A 20,259-nucleotide genomic window follows, 5' to 3' on the forward strand; every position below is an offset into this window, starting at 1 on the left:
TTGTGTGCATGCTTACCTTTATAAATTACAACACCAGTTACGCTCCCATCAGGTTGCATAAAAGGCGATCATTTTGTCAAATTCATATCAATATTTAAACTTAAATGGGTTTAACTTAAGTATAGAAGGTGCATCTACGTAAAATAAACTAATGTAACTAACTACTTATATATAAGCTTTATTCAACTTGAACTGTATAAATCCATCAACACACCTTGACTTTCCGAATGCGGATCTCGGAGTCTGTTTCCTTTTCTTCTTACTTTAGTATATTCCGGTTCTTTTCCCTAATTAATAAAATTATCACATTAAATTCCTGATATAAATAAATCAACAGAAATAAAAGAAAACATACAAAGTCAGTGATATAGGTGAAAAATATATTGTGTCTTAAAATTGAACCTTGAGGTACACCAAATATAGAAGAGAAATTTTATTAACTGGTTTTTTTTATGTAAATAAATAGTTTACCTTATATTTATCATTTTGCTTTAGGTCGTGATACACAAAGGAGCCCCTTACGGAGTGGTAGGGGCCGCTATATACGTTGCCACTGTAACTGCTTTCACTATACGCGCTTGGTTTTGTCAACTGGAACGTTGCGTAGGGACAGATGTCTTCGATATATTCTGTAATCATATCACTTAAAGTTTATTTTCTTATTTAATATAAGTTTGATTGATTGCCTTATAGGGCTAGTAGATAAGGCCACAGATCCCGAGTTCCTGGGTTCAAATCTCAGGTCGGATAAATAAAAAAAGTTATTGGATTTTCAGAGTGAGGGAATAGTGAGTGCATATGTGTTTGCGCACACACTTGTGCACTATAATATGTCCTTCGTAGTTGGCTAATCTCTCTTGAGATTGATCGTCGTAGCCGAATCTAATGTGATGTCTACTATAGGATTTAATATTATTTAGTGCATAGATTATCTGAAAATATTTATTTTATAGGAAGACTATTCTATTTTTTCAAATCTCTGGTTAATATCACTGGGTTTTACTCAATTGTTCATTTCGACTTGAAACTATAACTGAAATTTTGTAACAGTTACCGTTAGAAGCATGTTTGTAGTGGTGTTGCGGTGCGGGGTGCTGCGCGCGCGTTGCGAGGTATTGCTGGTCGCGGTTCACTTTGTTCTGCAGCTGCGCCACTGAGGGGGACTCGCCCACGCCACTTTCCGGTTGAGCTGTTTCCGTCGGCCCTGCTTCTATTTCATTTTCTTATTAATTGCATTATTTGTGAGCATTTTTGGGACGGACGGTCTGTGTTATGTGACACATACAAAACGGGAGTATTTGAGGATGTTACAAAATATATAAACGGAAGCGAATATCACGCTGCTTTTATTTCAAATAAATGTGCTGATCACAGATTAGGGCGAACGACGGGCGTATGATGACTAGAACGCATTTAATTATTAAATTTAAAAAAAGGTTTAATTGACAAGGGCACAGATATTCTATAGATTTTGTAGAATTTACTGATTGTTGTTTATATTTATTAATGAATGCTATTAAGGTACTGGCGTCTAAAGTCGTAATTGAATGTTAATAATGCGTGTGTATGTCGGCATAGCTGAAGTGCACGCACTGTTCCTCCTCACGAGCACCACGATGGCCACGAGCGCGGCGAGTACGAGCAGCGACAGCGCGGCCGGCAGCAGCACGCGCGCGCCGCCCAGCGAGCGCGGGCCCGCCGCCGGCACCGCCGGGGACACCTCGCCCTCCAGCACTGCTCGGCACAAACGACGCTGGTCATTGTGAGGCGTGACGAAATCATTACGATTCACAAAATCAAAAAGTTCAAAACGAAATAATATAACAAAACGGTTGGCGAATAAAACTTGGTCTTGGCATAGAAATGCCAGCGAATTAAACGTAATGGGCACTTTTTTTTTAAATGTATAGGCTAGCGCTCGACTGTTATCACACCTGATGGAAAGTGAGATACAGTCTAAGATGGAGCGCGCTTGCCTAGAAGCTCGCATCGATCCCGGCTCGACCGCGAGTGACGTTACTCGTGCGAGAGAGGTGCTTACTGCCGGTGAGCGAATGCGTGGTGAAGTTGTAGAGCGCGAGCGCGTGTCCGGCGTTGTTGTGCGCGGTGATGCGCAGCTGGTAGTGCGTGGCGGCCGACAGCCCCGTCACGCTGAACACGCGCTCGGTGGCCTGCACGCTGTTCGACACGAGCCGCCACTGGAACATGCGACGTAGAGGACGTTAGCGAAAGACACGAACAAAAGTTTTGAATATTCTAGAAGAAAATTCAGAAATATTTTTTAATTGAAGAAAATGTAAATTAACTAAACAAATAGTTACATTTAAAGCTACATTTCAAACAAAGGCATATGGTTGGCGTACGAGACTTCAAAATAAAACTAGCTGAATTACTTGGCTTTAATTTTAAAATATAAATTATATTATTAAAGATTCCGAAAAATTTAACAAACAAATTGATGCAACCTTAAAAGCACTGGGTTAAAATGTCTGCAATAATGTACTCTAACATTTAATTTTTATTAATTCACGACCTTATTTATAAACCTTGCTTAGCGAGTGATTAGTTAAACAATGATGTGTCTTCTTACGAATGTCAAATCAATAATAACAGAGTGTAAAAAACAGTGTTTAACTAAACAGTCGCTAAGTAAAGTTTATAAGTAGAATATTAATATTTTTAAATAAATTAAATTAATTCGGTAACCTGTGATTGACTTATCTCCCTGTACTCGATGACGAAGTACAGTATGCCGCATCCACCGTCACCCCAAGAGTCTAACCATACAGTTACAGTTGTCGTGTTCAACGTTATCATCTGTGAATGCTTTGGTTTCACAGGCACTAAAACAATAAGAAATGATAAAAAATATAATATAATTACTACAAATAATTTTTTTTCCTTTTGTCAGAATTTAAATATACGATTTATACTGGTGGTAGGGCTTTGGGCAAGCTCGTCTGGGTAGGTATACACCCACTCATCAGATATTCTACCGCAAAACAGCAATACTTGATATTGTTGTGTTCCGGTTTGAATGGTGAGTGAGCCAGTGTAATTACAGGCACAAGGGACGTAAACTCTTAGTTCCCAAGGTTGGTGGCGCATAGGCTATGTAAGCGATGGTTGACATTTCTTAAAATGCCAATGTCTAAGGGCGTTTGGTGACCATTTACCATCAGGTGGCCCATATGCTCGTCCACCTTCCTATTCTAAAAAAAAAAAAACGAGTGAGCCGAGATGGCCCAGTGGTAAGAACACGTGAATCTTAACTGACGATCCTGGGTTCAAGTCCCGGCAAGCACTACTGAACTTTCATGTGCTTAATTTGTATTTATAATTCATTTCGTGCTTGACGGTGAAGGAAAACATCGTGATGCTGCATGTGTCTAATTTCATTAAAATTATGTCACGTGTGGATTCTACCAACCCGCATTGGAGCAGCGTGGTGGAATAAGCTCTAAACCTTCTCCTCAAAAAGGGAGAGGAGGCCTTAGCCCAGCAGTGGGACATTAACAGGCTGTTACTGTTTTACTGTACTGTAGATGTCCAACTGGCAAAGGTCTCCTCTCATCTTCAGAAGGAATAAAGGTTATTTTCTCAAGCTGCTCCAATGCGGATACCATGTTCTATTCATTAAGACATTTTATACTATTCCAGTAAAGATTTCGAAAAGCTTAATTTACGCGTTATATTTGTTCAGGGCGGTTCATTTAGTTTTTCTTACCTGTGCCTTTTGTATAGGCATGGACGATGTCACAAGGCAACCCAGTACCGATGCGATTGAAGGCGGTGATGTAAAGCTGGTAACGCGTCCCGCACCAAAGGTTCGGCAACACGTGTTCCGAAGTACCGGCTTCGACTTGCAACTCTTCCCAGTCACCGTGTTCCCGTTTGTAGTTGATGACGTAGCCTGTGTCATTACGATGACATAATATTATTATTGTTATTATGACATTGTGTGTTATTTGTAATAATTTCTACGATGTGTATTTGATGCTAAAGTTCTTCCAAAAATATATTAAATATTAAGTTTTGTTTCGTATTTAAAATTTTGTATTTCGCTTGAAATCTGACGAATTTATTGTATTGACACAAAATATACATATGTAAAAAAAAATACTGGTTATAAACTAAATGGTGAAGTTTGTCGAATCATCAATTCAACTGCCAATTCCATTTAACTGTACCACGAATCCCCAGGACGTTCGGTGCACTCACCAAGTATGGGACTGCCGCCGTCCCCCTGGTCGCTCCACTGTAGATGCAGCGAGTCGGCGTAGGAGTCGACGACGGCGAGCACGGGCGGCTGCGGTGGCACCTTCACCTCCACGCCGTACGTCACCTCGTCGCGACCGTGCGCGTTCTCCACGAGGCACGTGTAGTTGCCGCTGTCCGCGTACTGCGTCATGCTGCGGTAACATGTGATAAGTGATAGTGACATGTACGACAATATAACAAGAAATGCGCTAAGAGAAGTGACTACTCTACGGTATCAATTTAAGATTGGTTTGGAGTTCCTCCTAATCAAATGTAGAACACAAGTACACTCTCAAAGATATAATATTATTGTTCTCATAATTCAATGGCAATCTGGCTCCAAGGGTGAGAGATCAGATATTTTGCCATAGGCTAATTGAGCCCAATATAATAATATAATATAAGTATCTACTTAACTAGCGAGGAATAAGATTGTCTTGTGCCATGTTACATAATTGTATTTAAACTATTAATTAAATTGTCTAACGTAAGTTTTCTTACTTCAATAAACGTATATTGTATTATTATGTAAAAAATGTCTCACCTGATAACAAGAGTCCCATCGTTAGTAACATTTTTCCTTAACGTAGATTCTAAGATGGCTCCGTTCATGCTCCAAGTGGTAGACGGTACGGGCACACCTACTTTGTTGCAGGATAAAGATATATTTTCCTTCCATGGTGTCACTATACTCCGACTGAATGATGTTATTCTTGCTGGCACTAAAAAAAGTCAATAATTTTCATTTTTATCAAACTGAATTTGTTAATATAATATATTTTTTGAAATATTGAATTTTCAGCACTAATATAGTAAACCATAGTGTCTGTTTGCAATGCACTGCTGCCAAATATTTTTCTTCTCTATATTATTAATATTAACTTGGAACTGCTTGTATAATTATAGTAACTTGTTTCGATATCTCTTTCCAAGAATTAGATAAATTATTTATTAAATTTTTAGTGAAATGAGAATTACCAGTATCGGATGGTAATACTGTGACGACCCTAGTGGCATCTCCTTCACCAAGGCGAGTGGAAGCAGACACCCAGAATTGGTGTGTGGCTCGAGGAGGTGATCTTGCGGTTTCGTGTGATAATGTGCTTGGTGACAGCATACGCTTGTGAGTACCTTCCTGAAATAGATAACTTGACTTAATAAGCAATTCCAAAATAAAAATGCTTTGAAGTTTTTTTGCTTAATATAATTCAAGTGTAATGTGTTTTAGATTTTAATAGTGTGAGAATAATGATTCATTTGATACTAACTTCTCTTCCATCTTCGATGACACTCATATACAACGTGTACCCAACTAAGACTCCATTGGGAGAAGCGGGGGGCAGCCATGACACTAAAATTTTATTTCGCGACGATACGACCGCCTTGATATCAGCCGGCGCAGATGGAACTGAGAAAAAACGTAATCGTAAAGATATTTATCATCCTCATATTTTATAAAAGGGGTTAAATTTAAAATATCTTTTAATATATGTTTTTAAGACTGATATTTATTTAATAATAATTCAAAGGCAAGCGTATGTGTTACTTGATGACTATAAAATAGAATTAGAATTTTGTGGGCCGATGTCTTCGCTTACCGTCCTCCTCTGTGTGGCAGTAGACGGGCGCGGCGCGCACGCCGTCGCCGGCCGCGGTGAAGGCGCACACCGTGACGGAGTAGTTGGTGTAGCGCCGCAGGCCAGACAGCGTCGTGTGCAGACCTGATATCTGCTTCGTCACCGCCTCCTCGCTACCTGCGGTGGAAAAATAGTGTCGGATTCAGCAAATGATCTCGAGTCTCCGGGTACGTGGAGCCGAGTATGATTTTAAAGAAACGGTGTCGCTCTTGTTGAAAACTCCTTTTTTCGATTCAGTAATCCTATTTTGTTATATTTACAATGTCGTTTATTAAGACAATACCAAGTTTATTGTAGACAAGTATAACTTTTACTCAGTTACTAAAATATTTGATGGTCATGGTGGAAAATTTAAATCGAGTTAATATTTCTAATCAACTTACCATACCAATCGGTAACAGGGGCGTATGTAACCCGGTACCCTTGGAGTACTCCGTTCCGACCGCGCGTAGGCGGCGGCTCCCAAGTCACGCGTACAGATTGAGAGCTTAGCGCCGTGCATTGCAGAGAACCAGGTGGGAGGCTCGGAACTGAATAACATATTATATAATACATTGTATTACATACGTGGAGTACCGGCTTAGAATAGTACTCCCCCAAATCTCATCCCATGGGTGTCGTAAGAGGCGACTGAGGGACGGGGAAAAGGGGGGATGGGCAGCAGCGTCCCCCCTCCCATAAACATCTTACCCCCCTACTGCGCTCGCCAACACGCCTGCCCAGCGCGGCGAGTATGGGCAAACCCCTCCCTTAATGGCAGATGCGCCCAAAAAAAAGACCCCCAATTACCGGCAAGCCCGCTAGGCCCGACCAAGGTAGCGGTCGCGGTATCGGCAGGGCAGGGGGTGCTAAGAATCACCGGTTCACGGCAGGCTACCGTATTAAACGACTGAACATGGCAACGTATAATGGACGCTCGATGAGGCTGGACCATCACCTCGCCGAATTAGAAGTAGAGTCATATAAATTGGCATATACTGGGGTTATCTGAAGTCCGAAGACAGGGGGAGGACACGATAACTCTAGAGTCCGGTAACTTACTCTACTTCCGCGAAGGTGATAACCTCTCCCAGGGTGGTGTCGGTTTTCTAGTCAAAAAGGATCTCATTAGCAGCATTGTGGAAATCAGTAGTGTATCAAACCGGGTAGCGTACCTTGTCCTAAAACTTTCCGACAGGTACTCCCTGAAGGTCGTACAGGTATATGCGCCAACTTCGACATACTCTGATGATGTGGTCGAAGCGATGTACGAGGACATCGCAAAGGCCCTCAACGACACCTCGAAGGCAGACTACAATGTTGTTATGGGAGACTTTAATGCTAAAGTGGGAGTACAAGATAGCGGTGAATCGAAAGTCGGACCTTACGGCTTGGGCTGCAGAAATCACAGGGGGCAAATGCTGGTAAACTTTCTCGAAGCGCAGGGGCTTTTTTTGATGAATTCTTTCTTTCAAAAGAAGCCTCAGAGGAGGTGGACCTGGCGAAGCCCCGATAACGTGACAAGGAACGAGATAGACTTTATCATTTCGAATAAAAGGCACATATTTAGAGATATTTCAGTGATCAACAAGTTTAATACCGGAAGTGATCACCGCTTGGTTCGAGGCACTCTAAATATCGACTTAAAAGCCGAAAGATCGAGAATGATGAGGTCTACTCTCCGACCTACCATGCTCCAAGCTGCTCAAGGCTCCGAAAAGTTCCAAATGGAACTTCAAAATCAATTCACCGCGTTGGAAACCATAAGCAGCATTGATGAGAGAACCGACACGCTGGTCAAAATACTGCAAAACACATCCCGCAAGTGTTTTCCGCCACAGAGAAGAGACAACGCACCAAAACTCTCTGCTGAGACACGCGACGTGATCTCCGGAACTCCAATACCCGTGCCATCAAGGCTGCGATTGAGCAAAATCGGGGATCGAAAGTGTTCGCTCGCAAGTTTGGGAGGCCGCGTCTGACAAAACTTAAAACTGAAAATGTTGGAAGTCGTTACCTCTAGGCCTGAGATTGTCGGAGAAGTAGAGAGGTTTTATGGGCAGTTGTTCTCTTCAAGATCGGATAAACCCGTGGGAATCAGTATTGATGACCAGCGCGCCCCTCTTATGCGCCATTACTCCGGGGAGCTCCCGGTCGTTGACCAAGGAGAGATTAGGTCGGCTCTAGAACAGCTTAAAAACAACAAAGCTCCGGGAGATGACGGAATCACAACAGAGTTGCTTAAGGCAGGCGGGACTCCGGTCCTGAAAGAGCTAGCAAGCCTCTTTAATTCCGTCATCCAACATGGCAAGACCCCGGAAACGTGGAGCGGGAGTGAGGTGGTACTGTTTTTCAAGAAAGGTGATAAAACCCTCTTGAAAAACTACAGACCAATCTCCCTCCTGAGTCACGTGTATAAGCTGTTCTCAAGAGTCGTCACGAACCGTCTCGCCAGACGACTTGACGAGTTCCAGCCCCCAGAGCAAGCCGGCTTTCGATCAGGCTACAGCACCGTGGACCACATCCATACTGTTCGGCAGATTGTGCAGAAGACCGAAGAGTACAATCAGCCGCTGTGTATGGCATTTGTGGACTACGAGAAAGCCTTCGACTCCATCGAAACCTGGGCAGTGCTCGACTCATTGCAGAGATGTCATATCGATTGGAGATATATCGAGGTACTGAGATGTCTGTACAACGCCGCTACAATGACTGTCCACATCCAGGACTGTAAGACGAAGGCGATCCAACTGCGCAGAGGGGTGAGACAGGGGGATGTAATATCCCCGAAACTGTTCACCAACGCGTTGGAAGACGTTTTCAAAACGCTGGATTGGACTAGGTATGGAGTCAATGTAAACGGCGAGTACATCTCACACCTTCGATTTGCCGACGATATCGTCATCATAGCAGAGTCGCTGGAACAACTCACCGAAATGCTGCGTAGCCTAGGCGAGTCTTCCCGGCGTGTCGGTCTCGGTATGAACTTGGACAAGACCAAGGTCATGTTCAATAGGCATGTCGTGCCGGGACCGATATACGTCGAGGGGAAACCTCTCGAAGTTGTTAGTGAATATAACTACCTAGGACAGATAATACAAGTCGGTAGGAACAACTTCGAGAAGGAAGCCGATCGAAGAATTCGCTTGGGATGGGCAGCATTTGGCAACCTTCGTCAAGTCCTCAAGTCGTCTATACCGCAATGTTTGAAGACGAAAGTCTTCAACCAATGCGTCTTACCTGCCATGACATACGGTGCCGAAACGTGGACACTAACTGCGGGACTAGTCCACAAATTCAAAGTCGCTCAGCGTGCTATGGAGCGAGCTATGCTCGGAGTATCTTTGAAGGATAAGATCAGAAATGAGATTATCCGGAAAAGAACCGGAGTCACCGACATAGCTTGCAAAATTAGCAGGCTGAAGTGGCAGTGGGCTGGTCACGTATGTCGTAGGACCGATGGCCGTTGGAACAGACGAGTCCTAGAGTGGAGACCGCGAATCGGCAAGCGCAGCGTAGGGCGCCCTCCAGCCAGGTGGACCGACGACCTTAAGAAGGTGGCGGGCACCAACTGGATGCGGAAGGCGGAGGACAGGGAGCTTTGGCGCACCTTGGGAGAGGCCTATGTTCAGCAGTGGACAACGATTGGCTGTTGATTGATTGATAATACATTGCATACAAGCTTAAAAAATATCTATGATCATTTATCAAGATACAAAGTAATACAATGAGTAAAGTCTGTGGAATCTGCTCACCATCTTCCATGGTGGTGGCAGTGGTGGGCGGTGAGGCAGGCCCGGCGCCGCGGCTGTTGTAGGCCTGCACCACAACGGCGTAGGCGGCGTGCTTCTGCAGCCCCGCCAGCGCCGTGCGCGCGCGCGCCGTGCCCGCGCCCTCCACCGTGCGCACGGTGTACGCCGCGCCGCCCGGCCCGCTCGCGCTCAGCGCCGTGCTGTTGCTGTTGAGCTGTGACCCTCGGTTAGTTAATGCCTTTCTGGTCGAATTTTAGCTGCGAATCTCTATTGCTACTGCTTAGGAGATATTATAATACAAAGGTATGTAGGCCCTACACGTTCCTAGTCCGACGGCAATCTATCACGACTGGAGAGAGGTTAGATCCCGAAATAACAGCCTCTCGAAAAGAATTTTATTTTAAGAAAGTGACCACGATGAAGATTTTTTGGTGAAACTAGTTTTGGGTATGCGATTATTAAATAATTTTTAGTATTAATTTAATTGCGTTAGTTTTCGTTTAGGTACGTTACTAAGAGAATTCTTAAACTTACTTCTTGAAATCCTACGTAGTATCCTAAAATATTTCCATTCCAAAGATCCCGTTGGGGCGGATCCCAACTCACTGTGAGTTCTGTTGAACTTTTTGCTTCAACACGAACGTCTAAGGGTGGACCGCTTGGTACTGAAACATAGAAATATATTTTTATATAGAGTAGGAAGGCGGACGAGCATATGGGCCACCTGATGGTAAATGGTCACCAACGCCCATAGACATTGGCATTGTAAGAAATGTTAACCATCGCTTACGTCACCAATCAAATGTTATATCCCTTGTGCCTGTAATTATTATTAATTATGTATTAATTAAATATTCATTTTATTCTACTAATGTAAACTATTTTTGGGAAAATTTTATTGATAATATTATCATTATTTTATCCGTTTCGGTTTAATCATTATTAAAATTTAACAGTATCGAAGTTGAGTAATTATATTATAAAACATATAAGTTAAAAGAGTTTTTATTTAAGCCGAGGTGGCTGAAATATTTCTTTTGATATTTCAATGTTTTTTTCTTACCTTCTTCTGTTGTAGTGACTTGCACCAACTGGCTGGGTTCGCTTTGTCCAAGTCTGTTTTCAGCGATAATTCTTAAGTGATAGGATGTAGCCGGTTGTAGATTCTGCACACTCGCTGATGTCACGCTGCCGGGTACTATGACTTTTTGTGGTGTGGTCGGCCACGACTCTGTAATTTTGATTGAGTTACTTGCGAAATTCTAATCATTTTAGTTTCTCAATTTTTGCGAAATACGTTGAGATTAAGGGAAATTTTCTAGAAAATTATTATTTTGCAAGACAGCAATTAGAGAATTAAAAAGTCCGAAATTTTCATTAACAACCCTTGCAAAAGTAGTTGCGTAGTAGTCGTTTGCGATTATTTATGAAAATTTTTAATGAAATTTATAGACCCTATTATTTGTTGATGTGTTTTAGATTTTAATAGTGTGAGAATAATGATTCCATCTTCGATGACACTCATATACAACGTGTACCCAACTAAGACTCCATTGCGAGAAGCGGGGGGAAGCCATGACACTAAAATTTTATTTCGCGATGATACGACCGATATTATGCCTACCTGGAGCTTCTTTATATTGAACGATGTAGTTGATGATAGGGCTATTTCCCGCATATGGTTGTGTCCAAGATATTTGTATAGATCTGGATTGCTGGTCTATAATTCTTATGTTCTTCGGCATTTCTGGAACCTAAAAGTTTAGTGTAAGTTAACATAGTGCGAAATTTTATTACGTAATTGCTAATACGGGTTTAATATGTACAACGTTTTGGAATATTTTGGAAATCACTGTGTTTCACTTTAAAACAACAACACTTTGAAACTTTGTTGCTAATATAGGAAAAATTTACTTTATTTGTTTAATTTTTTTTTTAATAAAAATAAAATAAACTTTAAATCAATTTAACTTAAACTTAATTTGTTTTGATAACTCTTTGTTCGATTTTATTAATGTAATAATAATAATATCCTGGGACTTTTTTACATACGGCCATCTGATTCCAAATTCAGCTTGTACAGAGCTTGTACTATGGAAACCAGACAACTGATATACTACATATACTATTTTTCTTTTGTATCTTAAATAGATAATTACACCCAGACTCAGGACAAACAGACATGTTCATGCACACAAACATCTGTCCTGGGTGGGAATCGAACCCACAACCTTCGGCGTGAAAGGCAAGCATTCACCAACCACGCCAACCGGCTCGTCTTCAGGTTACTAGGTCCTTAATATAATTTCTAACCTCCTGAACAACAAGATGTATCAGCATTTCATCCTGACCATACGCATTAGAAGCGCGACAGGTCAACGCTCCTGTGTCCTGTCGGTAGGTCTGCAGTATACTTAGTTCTGATACCAAACCGTCGTCCAGAACCTGTTCCCTTATTGTGTAACTAAAAATGAAAAAGTTTTTAATATTATAGCAACGATCAGAAGTCTAGGTACATTCCCTAGATTAGAATTGATAGCAACATTAATAGCAAGTAACTACTTTTTGTATATCAATTATAATTATTATTGTAAGAGCTGTTAATAGATTTTTAATTTTATAATTTATATGTATATTAAATCCTTCTTATGTCTCTTTTAAAAATCCACATAGCTTAAGCTAAGTTCTAGCAATGCGAGAGTAAACAATAGACAGTCAATTTATTAATTTAACGAACCGTTGGTCGAGGTGGTGTGCGATCGTGTGGTGGTGGGGACTTCGCCAGCTTACTTCTAGGGGTGCGTCACCTGAAGCAGCGCATTGTAGATGAGCCGCTTCACCAGCTGTCACTTGCACAGTTTTACTCTTCATGGGGAAACGTGCTGGGGCTGTGAAAGTGTGTTTGAAATTATGTCAAGGTTTTAAATATATTATGCTGTATATAAAATAGTAGTAATTATATCGCTTATTTGGATTCATTATGTACCTTTTCTTATCTTAATATGGATGATAATAAGTTAAATGTATTAACTTAATTTTTGTATTTTACATTGTACCTAAACATAATTTTAAATGTTCTAATCAAATAACGAATTTTAGTGTATGAGATAAATTAATTAGATACGAGAGAACAGCAAAACAGCAGAATCCTTTATTGTATAAATTGTAAAAATAGTTTGCTTATATTATGTATTTTTAATCTCATCCTTGCTGTATTAGAAAATTGTAATGTAAATAATACTTCATTTTTAGTATATTAAAATGAGTATGTTTAGTTTTTATTCATTGAGTATTATATAATAATAATATTAGTATATAATAATAATAATAAAATCCTGGGACATTTTTCACGCACGGCCTGATCTGATCCCAAATTAAGCTTGTACAGGGCTTGTGCTATGGAAACCAGACAACTGATATACTACATATACTATTTTTCTTTTGTAAATACATACTTATATATATAATTACACCCAAACTCAGGACAAACAGACATGTTCATGCACACAAATGTCTGTCCTGGGTGGGAATCGAAACCACAACCTTCGGCGTGAAAGGCAAGTATCTACCAACCACGCCAACCGGCTCGTCAAATAATAATAATAATAGGTTTAATGTAGTCACTACTCCACGCCTTCTATTTCTCTATGATTATTTTTTCACTGTTCATATTTTAATCATGAACATATTATTATGTATTTATCAAGTTATATTGTAATTCATAATAAACAGTAACTTAACATTCCGAAGGTGTAACTTCGAACTACATTAGAAGCTATGTGCTAAAAACAAAGGTACGATAAAATGAAATTGGCTGAACACGATTCGCTCGAATGCTCAAATGTTTACAAACCGTCCGATACGTGACCGTAGCGGAGGTCCGAACTGAGAAAACTCCTAGCCAGTGCCAAAACACCTACAAACTTGTTAGTTTTGCATAAATTGAACCCCTGTTTTACTTCGGCTCACGAATAATCCATGTTAATATTTACGTAATGTTTGTTTGGCTTGTTCAGATTGAATACTGAAGTGGTATAACAATCGAATGTTATCAATTCGGATTGAATCGACGTGTTTGGGAAGATAAATTAGTTATAAGATAAGCTATGTCGCATATAAAATTAATAATGATCTGATTCTGAAACATAATAACACTGCCCCATTTATATATTTGATGTAGAAACTAAAGGTTTTTTTTTTGTTTTATTTTATTTACATTGTATGTACATTGTTGTTTCATTATTTATTTATTGTTAACAGACGTTGCATTTACGATTATGCCCTATTGAACTGCAATCTCTGGTTTAGTATTCAACGCGGGATTGGCGGTTTAGACGCTCCGGTGCGGTGCCGGCGCGACACCGGTGCAGCTGGGATGCGATTTTATTTGTACACAGTATTGTGGTCCGGCACTTGTGCAGCTACAGTTCACGTTACTGATACATATGTTTTACTGTCACACCGTTACTTTTTGTATTTTAACAATATCCAGATATCTGGTAAGCAATTCATTTCAATTCTTATATTATTTTCTTGTAAATAATAAGATACAGTTAAAAATCATCAAAATCAAATCCTTAATCCACATACATACATATATCCACCTCAAATATCATAAATGTAGTATAAAAGTTTAGATTGCTTAAAATAATCAATAGGAAAGTAAAAAATCGATAGATTTTCTAGGTGGTAGGGCTTCGTGCAAGCCCGTCTGGGTAGGTTATACCCACTCATCAGATATTCTACCGCTAAATAGCAATACTTAATATTGTTGTGTTCCAGTTTGAAGGATGAGTGAGCTAATGTAACTACAAGCACAATGGACATAATATCTTTGTTCCCACGGTTGGTGGCCTATTGGCGAAGTAAGGAATGGTTAATATTTCTTACATCGCTAATGTCTATGTGCGGTGGTGACCACTTAACATCAGGTGGCCCATTCACCCGTCCGTTTACCGATAACATAAAAAAAATTCCAAGTAAGTCTTGGACTTGTAGTACATATGAAGGCTGTTACTAATGTCACTGTAATGTTAATGATTAGCTAGTCGTTATAATCTGTCTAAACAATAAAATTAAATAGCGATAAACGTAAATCAAATTACTAACACAGCACAGTTCGCGGTGCGACGACGTTGTAATGGATAGAGATATATTTGCTCCACAAAAGCCAATATCACCGAATACAAACACGTACACGGAGTTATTCTAGTGGAAGCCAACTGTCTCGTTTTCCAATAAAGAGGAGACGTATTGCGACGTACGACCATTGAGTTTTCTGCACAAACGCGTCGACTTCCGTCGCCAACAATTGAACCGCCTTTGTTGTCTTCTTGGATTTCTCTAATTACCTTATAAAATATTTTATACGTGATCGCTGCATATAGTAATTGAAGATAATTGGTTATCTGTCGGTCTAATTTCCTATAAAATGCCTACTTTTTGGAGGTATTTTATGTTAAAATAATTAATATATATTTATATGGTGTTATGACTAAAATTAGGTATTCGTTGTAAGCTTTAAATATGAATTTTGATGACATTATCGTCTTGACTGATAACCAGACATTTTTTCGTTTTTGATACGAGCTGCCCAGGCAGTGTAGTCAAAGATCCACGCATATCCATTAAGATTTTAAAATATAATGAAATTAAAAAAAAATGGTGTTGTTATCTTGGTTTTTAAAAACGAAAAGAAGTACGAAATGTATAAATAAAAAAAAATACATGTTTAATTATGAGGTAAAGATTTTAAAGTACATAAACAACTCCAAGCTTTATGGTCAATAAAGCTGCCGTGAGCACTAAAATAATAATCGAACCTATGTTTAGATATTGTAAAAGTTTTCATATAAATTATTTCATATAATATAATTCAGGAATTACACGACAATTGTAATCAATCCATGAAAATATCTGCAAGAAAATATTTGTTGAATGATGTAGCTAGATTTGTCTAACTTTAGTAAAAAATAATTGAAACGATAAAGTCAAGAAACTCTTCAACTTAAGTTTAAACTTATTTCGTTTTTAATTTTTGTATGAATCTGAGTTTTATAGGAAGCTGCCTTCCTGTCCAAGCAGATGAAGTTATTCTCAAACAATACTTAATAAAGAAAACTGCGGAGACAATACGTCGCAAAAACTTGGCACTTTATACCATTGTCTGAGGTAATTTTATTATTCCATACTAAAACAATATTGGAACTTTTCCTCACAATATTATTTACAGGCGAGTGATTTGATATCACGTTATATAAAGAATTTGAAAATATATTGCACAGTAAATTTTACATAAATATTCTATTTCTGTTTTTTCTTACTCGTATTTTAAATAAAATTCTATATTTTTATGCATTGTATTTTAAAATGCCCTTTCGCATTTTAAAATGCACATAAATAATAATAATTAAATATATAATAATTTAAAACTAAATTACGTAATGGTTAATAAAATAACAACTATAGATAGAGATAGACAGACAACTTATATTATACACGTGTTATAAAATAAGTTCAAGAATTAATCGATCGAAGAAATAGTTAAGAAAATACCTTTTAATTCTTCATAAAATTTTATTATTTTCAGATCTCGTATCAGCAATAAGAAATAAAGAATTTTCATTCAACCAGCGCGTGACCAACGCAAAAGAATCCTACTATCAGAACATTCCAGACGTTTGGTATTTATCTAAAAAAGATTCCGCATTTCTTGCTGGAATAAAGATCCAGCTATGAGTAGTTTTCTTTTTCTATCAACTTAATTAACTTTTTATTAAAATTAAATTTATTTAAAGTGACTTCACAATTTAATTTGTTTGTAATAAATTACTCGAGGAACATTTCCATGAAACTAGACTTTCGTAAAAAAACACTTGAATATTTTATTAATTCATTAGAATTGTCATCTGTAGTATTCGTTGATTTTATCCCGACCCGGTAAAATACAATTAATATATCCAGTTGATCTTAAGCTCGAGGATATGACGTTAACGTTGTAATCTATGGACGTTAATAAGTTATCATTATTCATTTAATACATATAAGTAGCTTTTTATTTTCCCGGATTTCTATAGTGTCTAAAGATTTTCGTTTGGCCACAAAAATACTTGATGGAAGGTAATAAGGGAGTTTAAGATGAGAATTGTGAATTAATAGGATGTTGATGACATAGAACTTAGACTCTTAACTTTCACATCTTTGTGTCGAAAGTAAATAAGTTATAAATCTATACTAATAATATAAATGCGAAAGTAGTTTTCTCTGTCTGTTACGCTTTCAAGTCTAAATCACTAAACCGATTTTGATAAAATTTGGTATAAAACAAGCTTGAACCCCATAGGCTACTTTTTTATCTAATCCTCTCCCCCTAAAGTATATAACATGAATGATATAGCTCGCGAAATATAGTATTATTATTATGCTGCTAGAATAAATTATAACTCACCGTTGACTTTGAAGAAGATAAGCTTGCTCAATCCTGCACCGATGTCGTTCCTTGCTTCACACAAGTAGTGACCTTCGCTGTCCTTAGCGACCCGTTCAAAGACGAGCGAGCCATTCTCGAGAACACGAGAACTGCCTTCGAACATGAAATCCTTATATTCACCTGGAGTGTTACCTGTTGAAGATTTTTAAAAGTTGCATTAGTAATTAGTAAAAAATTTAAATTATATTAAATAAGATTATTTTTTGTAAAATTGCAATTGTTATTATTTTTTAAAGCAACAGCTCGTAGGTGTCAAACAACGGAGCGAAGGCTTCTTTTTCTCTTGCGGAGAAGGTTTGTAGCTTATTTTTTAACGCTGTTGCGGGTAGGTCGATATATATGGCAAAATAACATCCGACACTTGCAGGTTTCCTCGCGATTTTTGCCTTCGGTTACTTTAGCACACGGTGATTTATACATAAATTAAACACATGGAAACTCATTACCTTTTCCAGTTATGAAATCATCTACGGTTAAAATTAACTTATTCTATAGACTATTTCGTAAAAGTAAAAGAAATTGTAATTTCTTAAAAAGATATTATTATAAATAATTAACCAAACAAATATATTTTCCTCATTATTATCATCTTTTAACCGTACATAATTTTGATGAGACTGCTTTATATATATTTTTGTAAGTTGAAAGCAACAATTTAGTCTATATGGCAACCTAAAATATGCACAATATATAAAAGCCAATATATTCAATTTCTACTGTATAATTAGAAGGTTATTCTAGGGTCAAATTGTCGATCAGTCAGAACGTCACGATTAAGATGGAAAGGGTACCCGCTGGTTTTTTAATGGGTATTCCGATGTTCGGGGCGCACTCGGCGCCTTGGACATCGGCGAGCCCCCCACTGTTCCCGTGTGGGAAACGCGTAACGAGTTTTTCCAGCGTAAAAAAGGGTCAAATTGTCACTAGAAACAGAAAATAATAATGGATCGTCTTTTTTTTATTCTCAACTTACCAACAGCTTTTTTCCAAGTGATATTCGGCTTGGGATAACCATCAGCTTGGCATTGCAAAGTAACATCCTGACCCGCTGCTACTGCCACATCTGTCGGTTCCAGTCGCCATCGCGGCGGAACTATATAAAAAAATATTGCATGTGTGATTCAGACTTTCGTCACAAGGATATATCAAAACTACATTAAGATCTTACCATTTACTGTTAACGGTACCGTGAATCGTTCAGATCCCGCAACGTTTGAAGCTATGCACGTATAATTTCCGCTGTGGAGTGACGTTATGTGTTCAATCACAAGTGATGCGCTGTATTCGTCCATTCTCCTTGTTATTATACCACTTGGAGCGTATGGCGATGACGTCACAGGCTGTCCATTTTTCTCCCAACGGAATGCAATTGGCAAATCGCCTTCCAATATCTGACAGGAAATAGCCGCTCTCATTCCCTCCCTCAATAAATTCGTCAACGGCTGAATCGGCAATATCTTTGGTCGCACTGGTAAACAAACAATAATTACAAAACTGTACAGTCCGATTCTTAATTCTATTTAATCCGTTAAAAAATTTCTAGTCACGTAACAATATTCAGGCCCTGTTGTTTTTTTACGAATAATTAGTGAGAAATCTTTTGCTACAGTTCAGGAATTTTAAATATCGTCTCGGGGTCTTTTCGGGGTTTTTTATTTCCCTTATAACCGAGAAAGTTTAAAGCTCCGTAGGTACCAGTAGAATGGTAAACGTGATAACCTTAATGAATTACGGATGAGTAATTTCAGTCTCTTGAATTCGTGATTTTATGGAGCTTTAAATCTTGTTTGGGGAAATGAGACAGTTTATGTCAAAATTCAGCTTCAACATTAGAATCGAGTTGAGACATAAAACATTTCTATTAGTTTTTTGATTTATGAAAGCTCCTGATAAAGTTTTATTTGGCAACGTTCCTACGAAAATAAAGCCTAGAAAATATGTAACTATTGTAGTAAAAAATATAGGAGGTGCGTAATAAATTTTACGGTTACAAAAATAACTTAATTACATATTTAAGTTCAATTATTGAAAAAAGAAATAAAAATAATTTACTTTTATTGTTCGATATATTTAGATAAAAATATTTTAGTTTTCATATTTTTTTGCGTTTGGATAATATACATTCGGTTTATTATTAAGCATACTGTGGAAAAAAAATCCCCCTGTCCCTGCGAGCGACGTCCTTAAGGAATAATTAATGATAATTATAAATATACATTTTCGACTAATCTCTCTTATTTCGGTGGTAACGTGTCTGTTAATTGATTAATTATTTTCGTATAATGTTTATATATATATAGGTACAGGATTATGTGTAAAGAATAAATAACGTCGCAGGATCATATTACTAATATCATAAGCCATAGAACAAATGTTGTTGCTTGAGCAATATGTTACAATATATAGTAATATGTTCTTGCAAAGATTTATTACGTTTTATAAATAACTGTTTTCTCGTTTACAATTATATATTTATGCAGCTAATTCATGGTATGAGAATAATAGTGTGAATTACTCGATGAACCCCATTTGGTTATATCGATCGATCGTTTGGTATATAAAATATACATAAAAATAGGTCATGTAAAAACCATCCGCCGTGAGCACTAAAATATTTAAAAAAGAGTTGTTCTCATATAGGCTTTAATTTAAAGCTTATCGTTAATCTTAGTTTAATTCTCCCTATTATAATAAGCAATAATAAAATGTACAACAATTTTCGATGTTAGTTTACTAATAACTATATAACTTACCTAATATTTGCACTTCTACATCTCTCCGTGCTACGTGTCGTTGTCTGTTGGCTGCTTGGCAGGTGTATGTCCCAGCATCTTCTCCTCTTTGCGTCTGCTCTACTATAAGGGTTCCGTTTGGAAACACCTTCTGTCGGCGGTTTAAGGGAAGAGTTTGACCATCTGAAATTTATATCATTTATTAAGACCAAATAAAAAAAATACAGAAACCATAACTGGCAACATTTTAAGTCACTGATTACACATATATATTGGGGTTATATATATGGGTATATTGCACATGGTTGGCAAACATGGTATATTGCAGTAATTATTAGGTGTCGTAATACTGAATAGTTTTATGTTAAAAGTTACGAAATAAAACTTAGTTTTTTAATTGCATTTTATGA

At 38.1% G+C, this 20,259-nt stretch overlaps 1 protein-coding gene across 1 annotated transcript in view; it reads right to left on the minus strand.

Moving 5' to 3' along the window:
* The window catches only part of LOC126775142 (cell adhesion molecule Dscam2), a 232,919-nt gene that overhangs the window by 2,661 nt on the left and 209,999 nt on the right, over positions 1 to 20,259 (minus strand). Inside the window, exons 13-35 of the mRNA XM_050496926.1 lie at positions 19,871 to 20,032; positions 18,286 to 18,585; positions 18,091 to 18,210; positions 17,076 to 17,249; positions 12,366 to 12,516; positions 11,942 to 12,092; positions 11,253 to 11,382; positions 10,692 to 10,859; positions 10,163 to 10,293; positions 9,632 to 9,842; positions 6,281 to 6,427; positions 5,859 to 6,014; positions 5,529 to 5,668; positions 5,239 to 5,395; positions 4,805 to 4,982; positions 4,222 to 4,412; positions 3,728 to 3,913; positions 2,707 to 2,843; positions 2,042 to 2,198; positions 1,594 to 1,734; positions 1,055 to 1,210; positions 472 to 629; positions 215 to 287 (exon numbers count right to left, since the gene is read on the minus strand). Coding sequence (XP_050352883.1) covers positions 215 to 287; positions 472 to 629; positions 1,055 to 1,210; positions 1,594 to 1,734; positions 2,042 to 2,198; positions 2,707 to 2,843; positions 3,728 to 3,913; positions 4,222 to 4,412; positions 4,805 to 4,982; positions 5,239 to 5,395; positions 5,529 to 5,668; positions 5,859 to 6,014; positions 6,281 to 6,427; positions 9,632 to 9,842; positions 10,163 to 10,293; positions 10,692 to 10,859; positions 11,253 to 11,382; positions 11,942 to 12,092; positions 12,366 to 12,516; positions 17,076 to 17,249; positions 18,091 to 18,210; positions 18,286 to 18,585; positions 19,871 to 20,032 — 3,675 coding nt within the window. The remainder of the gene's footprint in view (positions 1 to 214; positions 288 to 471; positions 630 to 1,054; positions 1,211 to 1,593; positions 1,735 to 2,041; positions 2,199 to 2,706; positions 2,844 to 3,727; positions 3,914 to 4,221; positions 4,413 to 4,804; positions 4,983 to 5,238; positions 5,396 to 5,528; positions 5,669 to 5,858; positions 6,015 to 6,280; positions 6,428 to 9,631; positions 9,843 to 10,162; positions 10,294 to 10,691; positions 10,860 to 11,252; positions 11,383 to 11,941; positions 12,093 to 12,365; positions 12,517 to 17,075; positions 17,250 to 18,090; positions 18,211 to 18,285; positions 18,586 to 19,870; positions 20,033 to 20,259) is intronic.

The sequence above is a fragment of the Nymphalis io genome, chromosome 17 (genome assembly GCF_905147045.1).
Source record: "Nymphalis io chromosome 17, ilAglIoxx1.1, whole genome shotgun sequence".
Classification (NCBI taxonomy): domain Eukaryota; kingdom Metazoa; phylum Arthropoda; class Insecta; order Lepidoptera; family Nymphalidae; genus Nymphalis; species Nymphalis io.